Source organism: Pinus tabuliformis, chromosome 1_1 (assembly GCF_031772625.1).
Source record: "Pinus tabuliformis cultivar Carrire ecotype Pingquan chromosome 1_1, CPIR1, whole genome shotgun sequence".
NCBI lineage: Eukaryota > Viridiplantae > Streptophyta > Pinopsida > Pinales > Pinaceae > Pinus > Pinus tabuliformis.
In genome coordinates, this window is record NC_142297.1 from 629,916,130 (window position 1) to 629,924,874 (window position 8,745).

Consider the following 8,745-nt stretch of genomic DNA (forward strand, 5'->3'; position numbering starts at 1 on the left):
AAAGCATTGAGCGTTCACCATTTCATCATGTCTTCAGTTTAATTAAATAACACGTTACGCTCCAAAATAGACCACAGATCAAGAAAAGAATGATCCATAAGATGATACAAGTCATAGCCCATTTAAACAAAGACTCCAACATATTATGTTATGAGCACTTGCCTGGTTTAATATCTGAGACAATTTCCACTTTAGTTAGTACATTTAGATTTTCAGTTACCATTGGAAAAACTGCCTATAAGTATTGCAATAAGTCACCCAACATTTTTGAAAATGTATGCCCTGTTGTAGCTTTAGGCTCTATATACCAACTAGATTCTACTCGCCAAACAAATCTTAATGCATTGGACCCCTCCACGTGTTCCTCATAACAGTAAAAGATCTGGGTGCATCTTATAGCATTTTAACACTTCTTAACTCTTGTTTTCTTAACCCCACAAATGAATCATGACTTTAAGGTATACCCTGTATATTGTTTTCCAGATCTGCCCCAGAAAAACATGCCTACTGCTGTTTTATTGTTTGTTTGTCTACTTGCTAGATCAACGACCTAATTTTCTATATAAATCAAGTCACACTAGATCCTTTGCATGTTCGTATGATTCCAAAAGTCCAATACTGTACTTCCAGTCAAAGTGATGGAGCTGGAGGTACATCCTATTGGCAAATAAAGGACCTAACATAGAAGATATGTAAATCCTACACTACAATCTACACCTTATATCCTTGAATTCTGCTTGACATTAATGATCTATAGGTTGTGTTTACAAGTGAAAAAGGCAAGAAAAGACCTTAACTATCAATTGATGCTACAAGTCTCCAAAATGCGACAACTTTGTTGTCTTCTTTTGCTCTCCTAGCAGCAGCCCTCTCATATGGATATCCACATACGCATGCAATTAGGGGGAATTTAGCCATACATCAATTTTCAGGCCTTTGTAGCATAAAGCTTCCCATGTTCCCCAACCAAACGTTGCATTTATTTTGGGTTGCTCACAAAATGAAGTAGCTCAAGATGATCTTTCAATATATTTCAAGACGCCAGCCTCCCAACACACCTTCTCTCACTGTCCTAAAATTCAAGTACATGAAAAGAGTGGAAAAATTTGTAAAAATTTCCACATGTCAAAGTGGTAGATAATTACTAATAGGTCCTACAAATCAAGGTTTAACAATAGGATTCTATCAGATAGTGATACTTTCATTAACTTGGACAGGGGCTAGTGCTTGTGCTTGTTGGACAAGGAAGAGCCCAAACAACTACACAAATTATATAACTTACAAAAAAATCACTTTTCATACTACAACATTAGCATTAAATGCACGTTGAAATAGTGTTTAGAATCAAGTACTTAAGGATAAATTATAGCACTTTGTAAATTCCTTTACCTAGGAGCCCAAATAAATATACAAAGTTAATATACAGAGTTAAAGTGCTAATATGTTCATCTTTCATACTATAACATTCACATTTCAGTGCACATTGAAATAGTATGTAGCATCAAATATTTAAGTATTAACACTTTGTAAAGCCCTTTAGTTAACATCTTTCTGCAAACTTACTTGGGGTTTTCTTAGCATTGAATATTACTTCCCTTCTCGTAGATATTTTGATATTGAAAATACTATCAAAACTATGATTATTGCATGTCATGAAGCATCCTAGATCGTGAGCTTGCTTCAATTATTGTAAAGAATTTTAGTGTGAATATACAATCTGGCAAAACCCCTCCTTGAAAAAATTATAGACAACTCATCCTCCTTAACAAACAATCTACAAAGAGGTTGATGGAGGGTGTCATATGCATATTGTCATACAAGATCCTTTCCATATATAGGAGGAGGTTATGATTGATGTTGTTTATTATGGGAGGAAATATTGTGTTTTAATTACTTATAAGTTAATTAGATTCCCTTTCAGATTAATCACATTATTAGGATTTGGTCGATGTTTGACCATTTAATGTGGTTCATCCTGAGGACAAAGGTAAAATTACATTGTAAAATTTCAATTCCCTTTTTCTTAGAAGAAAGCCTCCACTTTCAACTCCAATGGAATTAGATTTATCACTAGAATATGCAGGCTCATATCAGATTTATGGACTCCATTTGCAAACTTTTGAATTTGTTTTCTAGTGCAATGTAGTGATAGGAACTCCTTTTATTTGTCTCCACTATTAAAGAGGTTGGGAGTATGCCTCGAATATAGTATCTATGCTCAAGTTAACATAAAAAGGCTCTGTATTGTTTCAAAATTCACATAGCCTTTACTATAATAATATGAAAATAAAACAAGAGATCAAAATGTTTCAGATAGAATTTCTACATTTAGTGTCCAATAGATGGACATGATGTGATTTTGGGCAACATTCATCTTCTCCAACCAACAAAATGTTTCCATTTCCGTAATGTTGCCACTAAGGAAAGTAACATCTACAGGCTACGCTTTGACCCCAATTCTATCTCGCAGTTGCTATTACAAAATCAAAGGAAAGAAGACATGATGTACAACTTACACAGTTTTCTAGGAGATCCTTTGTGGCTACGAAGGACGTTTGTTGGACTCATGATAGCAAGCTGGGTAGTTCCCTAAAGGCTACGTAATAATTTCACCCACTCATTTAAGGCTAGATTAAGTAACATCCCTCATTTTTTTTAAATGAAAAAGGGGTTAAGTAACTATAATTCATCTAAAACTTGGTGAGGGTTGAGGGTTGAAAATGAAGAAACTAAAATTATCCATAGAAAAGGAAAGAACTAAATGAAAAGTAACATACAAACATTAAAGCCTATGGCATTAAAATTTAATACAACTCGCAGCTACAACCACTGACATAAAGACCAACTATCATTTGACTTTAGGATAACCTTTCCTCTAGAACATCTAGATCTTTTAGTGAAATTTTGACAACTTGGTGAGGTTGAGAGTTGATAATTGAAGAAACTAAAATTTAATACAACTCACAGCTACAACCACTGACATAAAGACCAACTATCATTTGACTTTAGGATAACCTTTCCTCTAGAACATCTAGATCTAGATCTTTCAGTGAAATTTTGACAACTTGGTGAGGGTTGAGAGTTGATAATTGAAGAAACTAAAATGATCTATAGAAAGGGAAAGAACTAAATGAAATGTAACATACAAACTTGAAACTTAACATATGAACTTTAAAGCCTATGACATTAATACTACTCACAGCTACAGCTACTGACATAAATACCAACTATCAGTTGACTTTCAGTATAACCTTTCCTCTAGAACATCTAGATCTTTCAGTGAAATTTTGACAAAACAAAAATTTCAAGTAAAAATCTATGTATTTTGACATAGAGACCATAGGCCCTCAAGATTTATCTTGAAAGAGTATAGAGAGGTGGAGGGCAAGAAATTGTTCATCACCAAGCAAATCAACCTAATAACAACTAGCCAGACCAAGATTAGGCATATAACCACCCCACTTATACTTATGCCATATGAGGTGCCCCTACCTATATCTATATGTAGTAAGGTAGCTTTCCCTTCTTCAAAGCCATGGTCATTGTTGGGTGATTTAGACAAGTTAGTAATAACCAAAGTCTTTGAATTTTTCTCAACTTTCTTTCTGTTTTGATCTTCAAGAGATAAATAAAATTCATAATATGTATTAATGCCTAGTTTATGTCTGACACATCTTTGCACGTAAAATTATGAATATATAGACTTAATTCGAAGCAAATGAATATATAGACTTGATTCGAAGCAAAACTTTAAGTTATGTGGCTCCATATGTTTATAGTTTCACTTTGAAAGACCGAAAATGATAACACTTGTACCTACCTATTGAGAGTATAACAAACAAAATAGGTACCTGTGTATTTAGACAAAGAATGAGAGTGGCAGGTCCAAGAAAAGCTTGATCCTATTCTCCATCCTCTCTCCTTATCCAACATGTAATCTCATCTGCAAATTATTTAAACACCTCCTTAGAAAGCTTGATAAAGAAATCTCCCTCTTAACACTGACGTATTAAGACTTAGAACTCATTTAAACACCTCCTTGGAAAGCTTGAGAAAGAAATCTCCCTCTTAACATTGTCGTATTAAGACATAGAACTCTCACACAGAGGGAAATATAAAACGAATGAGATGTAAAAATGCTTTTAAAACTGGGTACAATCTGGCATATAGAAATGACATGAACCAAACTGTGTGAGAGAATATAAAACGAATGAGAATTAATATGCTTGTAAAACTAGGTACGATCTGGCATATAGAAATGACGTAAGCGAGCCAAACAAGCCTGCGGAAGATATTAGGTTCTGACCTGGAAACAAAAATATTATATTATCATCTCATCTTCATCCTCAACGGAACCCTCCTTTTCACCTATTGCAAATCAATCACTTTCAATATAAGGCCAAAACCAATAATCAAACAAAGTAATTAGATGTAAACGAGATTTCCCACAACATGCCAATAATTAAAAGCCTTGCGATTTCCCACAATTTCAGTCTAAAATCATTTGAGATTTCCCACAATTTCGGTCTAAAATCATTTCAGTCTAAAATCAATTTAATAATTAGAAGTGTCTAACGTCTCCTATCAAAAACAACTCTTAAGGCGGAATCCCATTATCCATTATATAGATATGCGTAACTAAAAGTTTAAAGCTCGCCTGAAATATATAAATTAGAAAAGAAAAATAACACGATACAAATTAAATCGCCTAGCTAATGGATAAAAATACAAAAAAAAAAGAAGTAAGCCAACTAAAAGCGACCAAAACAACGTGTACCTACAAGACGGAGGCTCGTAATATTCTTCAGCAATCTTATATCCATGACTCCTCCTAAAAGCTCAAACAGATAAGGGTACAATTAGCGCTCCATAAACATTAATGCAGCCCATTATCTAATAGGCAAAACCATATATAGCGATGTATCCTCTGCTGTACACCCTACAGCAAAATAAAATTACCTGGAAAACGAATGCAAACACAAAAGGAAATATTGAAGAAATTAATGTCAACACTCGTAATCTAAGAGGTTGGTTGTTTGGCTCCAGTTACATCGATTGATGCAATATGTACTAAAATTAGCTGGAAAAAAAATGCGAACAGGAGGAAATATTGAAGAAATTAATGTTAACACTAATAATCTAAGAGGTTGGTTATTTAGCTCCAACTACACCAATTGATACCGAATGTTTCTCTTTCGGAAAAGCGAGAATAAAATAGTCCGTACCTTCCTTGCTAGTTATAATGAATGAAGGGAAAAGGCGTACGAACACCCGTTTCGCACATTTACATTCTGTCCTACCCTTTCCGCGTGTCCAAGTTCGCTGAACTCTGTCCTGTCTCTTTCCGCGTGTCCAAGTTTGCTGAAACCATCATATAGAAACAAGAAACCAATGAGAAAATAAAAGACAAAACAGGTGGAGACTCTCCTCTCCACCTGTTACAATATTATTAAACGAGATTAGTGAATTTGTTCTTTTAATCTCTCTTGGAAACCGGAAACCGAGAATTAAAGGATCGTTGCTCACCTTACAATTTGAGACCAACAGGTGTACGAGCATCCTTTGGCACGTGCGTATCCTGTCCGACGTCCCAATCTCCATCTCGGCTTCCTGCAAACCGCGCAAACAAAAGTTCCTCGTCTCATAACCCTTCGTTTCACTCCCTTTCAGTTGTTTGCAAAATTATTAACCAGATCAAAACCCGTAAGCAAGAACTGCCAGAGAGAATAAAGCATTATCTCTATGGTTAAGCCCCTTGCAATTCCCACAGCTTCTTTGTGAAATAGAAATATGAAGACAATTGGTTTAATGATTAGGGCTCTATGCAGCTAAAACCAGAAAACAACGATTAACCATTATCTACTAGCAGGCTTCTCACTATACAAATTATCAAGGAAAACTACCATTATCTGCCAGGAAGCTTCTCACGGTACAGATTATCAATAAAAACTATCTGAATAGATGTAAATTGAAAAACAAACCCATACCTGTCCTCCACTCCAATAGGTTACATGCATTTCATCGATTCTCCTGCTCTACATTACAGCAACAAAATAAAATCACCAGGGCAATTGATGCAAACACCCAGGGCAAAAGAAAGAACGATGAATTACATTTAAAACGAAAGGAACACACAAATTACACCCAAAACGGAAAAGAAGATGAAAATTAAAAAACTATAAAAACCAAGATTCATGGCCATGCAACAGAGGAAAGAAAACAAAAAGGAAAAAGAAAGAGGAAGCCAATGTAATGTAAAGAAGCAGAATAAGAAGAAGAAAAAATAGAAGTGTCCTGTGCCAATGTAATGTAATGTAAGGAAGCCTTAAAGTGCCAGGTCCAATCTAGAAACGGCGGGCTAGCGGTGGAGAAGGAAGGGGAAGAAAGTGAGTGCCAGGATAGCCTGGAAGAACTGGTCAATTTAAGAGTGATAAGGTTTCGGTTGGCTACAACTACTGGGCTGTGGTCTATTGGCAATGACCCTCCCTATGGCTGAGACTCAGTCCAATAGGTGCCGCTTCGCACCTTTGGTGGAGTCGGAACTCCCATCACCAGCAGAAGACACACGACACGCCCAGGTCCATCAGAACTCACTCATCGGGGTCATCTTCGCCGTCGCGTGAATGAAACCATGTGTCCTGCCTGTCGATGATGCTAAACGGGTGCATTGTCCCGACAGACGAAGAGAGAAGTTCCCCATCACTGGCCGAGAGGAGAAGAAACCCAAGTTACCACCAGACGCATGAAAGGCAAGAATTTCCTAGCAATGCTTGCTGTCTGTGTTCATTAATCAAAGCGTACCTGGGGTTTCGGCGGATGCTTGCCATCAGGAACCTTGCCCGATGCGGACAAGCGACTTCGTTGATGGCGGCCCGGCAAATCACCTTGAACCCATGCCAATCCGAGCGTGCTCCGCATCCTCTCCCGTTGGTCGAGCGTGCTCTCAAAAGGTTAGAGATGGAGGATTGTAAACACGTTGCTACTCTGTTGGCATTAGGAGTGAAGCTTGGTTCAGGAGATCGGTTTCTTACACAGAAACATAGGGGGCGCTTAAATAAGCCAAAAACCTTACCAGTAACGGAGCCAATCTGGTGGAGACACAGCCAGTAGAGTAAGTATCTAAGCCAACATAGCGGCTTTATGCGACCCGGCGCCAATTAGAAGATCCAGCATCTTTTCCAGTGGAATCAGTAGATCCAGCGTAAGCAGCAGAGACGGAGACATAGTAATAGCCAACAGCAGCAGATACAGTTTCACGATTTAGCTTCTATAATAGTAGATGTACAGATCGTGACCGAGAGGCGAGGAGATGAAGAAGCACACATCTGCAACAGCATATGACTGATATGAAACATAAGAGAGGCTGAACAGTGCCAAGAAGCATTGGAAAGCAGCCATGCGTCTATGCAATCTAAGTGGAAACAGTGACAGCATTCTGGTAATACTCTCACCTTTTCTCCTTCCATGAATTCCGCCAGGCAAATGGGGCAATCCACGGCTCTGAGGGAGTGGACTTTGCGGTAAACTGTGGCTGAAAGTGCTTCTAAATCCTTTTTCTCGATGCCAGATTGAGTTCTTTGGACATCCATATTGGGTGATGGCTCCGACACCACTCGCCATGGCCTGTAGAGCCGTCTGCAGCGGAGCAGGGCATTGAACCCTAAAAGGCATAGTATTGAGAGGAACAAGGCCGCGGTCGCAATAACGCGGACTAAGTTTGGGCCATATGTCGCATTAGCAAAGTCAGGAGTTACCTCCGTCATAGGAGCAGCCGATGAATGCGATTCCTCGCTATCTTGCAACAATTTCCTGCCCTGATCATACAATGAAAATGAAGACATACTCTGTATTTTTCTGGAAACGTGTTCCAATCACAACGAACCTCGAAGGGGGTCAGGCACAATGGCTTCAGAAACTATAAAATTTTCAGTAATTCAACTTGGGGACTGCCTATCCAAGAATATGACAACTGGGGACTGCAAATCAGAAAGCTTGGAGAAATGCAAAGCGTGGAAAATTGAGGAAGCTTCAGTGCTTATCACCCAATAGAGCGGAGTATTTGTAAATGGTACATAACCCCATAACTCCAAGTGTGGATCGGATTCTGCGTGCAGGTAAAGGCCGGACCGAGGCGCCCACAGAAACCCAAAAGCAAAACTGAGAGGCTGTTCAAGCCCCCACTTGCTTAAAACAGGTGGATATTAATTACATGGTGCGAGCGATGCATATATATTCTAAATGTTCATCAGAAAGTGTACACGCTTTCGCTAATAATGGTGGTCACAATGCTAGCTTTGCTACTGCTTCTGGGTCTCTATCTGGAACCAGCAAAGGAAAAAGCCAACCCCTGAATAGTGAGCCGATGGCGGCCTATTGTGGAGAGTTCGTCCCTCACCCACCCAAAGGTGACAGTTGACAGGTTTCTTCATATGTAATGTGCGGCCTATTGTGGAGAGTTCGTCCCTCACCCACCCAAAGGTGACAGTTGACAGGTTTCTTCATATGTAATGTGCAGCCTATTGTGGAGAGTTCGTCCCTCACCCACCCAAAGGTGACAGTTGACAGGTTTCTTCATATGTAATGTGATATGACCACCGGTATGGGGGGTTTGTGAATATAAGTGGTTTATATCACATTGTCATAATTTTTTAGTATTTGCGATAATATAAAAGGGTTATATCACATTGTTTACAAGATAATTATATCCCACTACGATCGTATAAGAGGTTTATATTACATTGTAAT

At 38.3% G+C, this 8,745-nt stretch overlaps 1 protein-coding gene across 7 annotated transcripts in view; it reads right to left on the reverse strand.

Moving 5' to 3' along the window:
* The window catches only part of LOC149214897 (uncharacterized), an 80,902-nt gene extending 72,374 nt beyond the window's left edge, over positions 1 to 8,528 (reverse strand). Inside the window, exons 1-9 of one of the 7 annotated variants that reach the window (XM_089392440.1) lie at positions 7,452 to 8,528; positions 7,073 to 7,325; positions 6,802 to 6,984; positions 5,988 to 6,035; positions 5,527 to 5,610; positions 5,226 to 5,367; positions 4,778 to 4,831; positions 4,307 to 4,368; positions 3,845 to 3,943 (exon numbers count right to left, since the gene is read on the reverse strand). In XM_089392440.1, the coding sequence (XP_089248566.1) occupies positions 4,322 to 4,368; positions 4,778 to 4,831; positions 5,226 to 5,367; positions 5,527 to 5,610; positions 5,988 to 6,035; positions 6,802 to 6,918 (492 nt within the window). In that variant the 5' untranslated portion in view covers positions 6,919 to 6,984; positions 7,073 to 7,325; positions 7,452 to 8,528 and the 3' untranslated portion in view covers positions 3,845 to 3,943; positions 4,307 to 4,321. Of the gene's footprint in view, positions 1 to 3,844; positions 3,944 to 4,306; positions 4,369 to 4,777; positions 4,832 to 5,225; positions 5,368 to 5,526; positions 5,611 to 5,987; positions 6,036 to 6,525; positions 6,703 to 6,801; positions 7,012 to 7,072; positions 7,326 to 7,451 lie in introns of those variants that run through there. The other 6 variants (XM_089392446.1, XM_089392441.1, XM_089392444.1 and 3 more) reach the window with 6 other exon arrangements.
* Between the last annotated feature and the right edge of the window lie 217 nt (positions 8,529 to 8,745).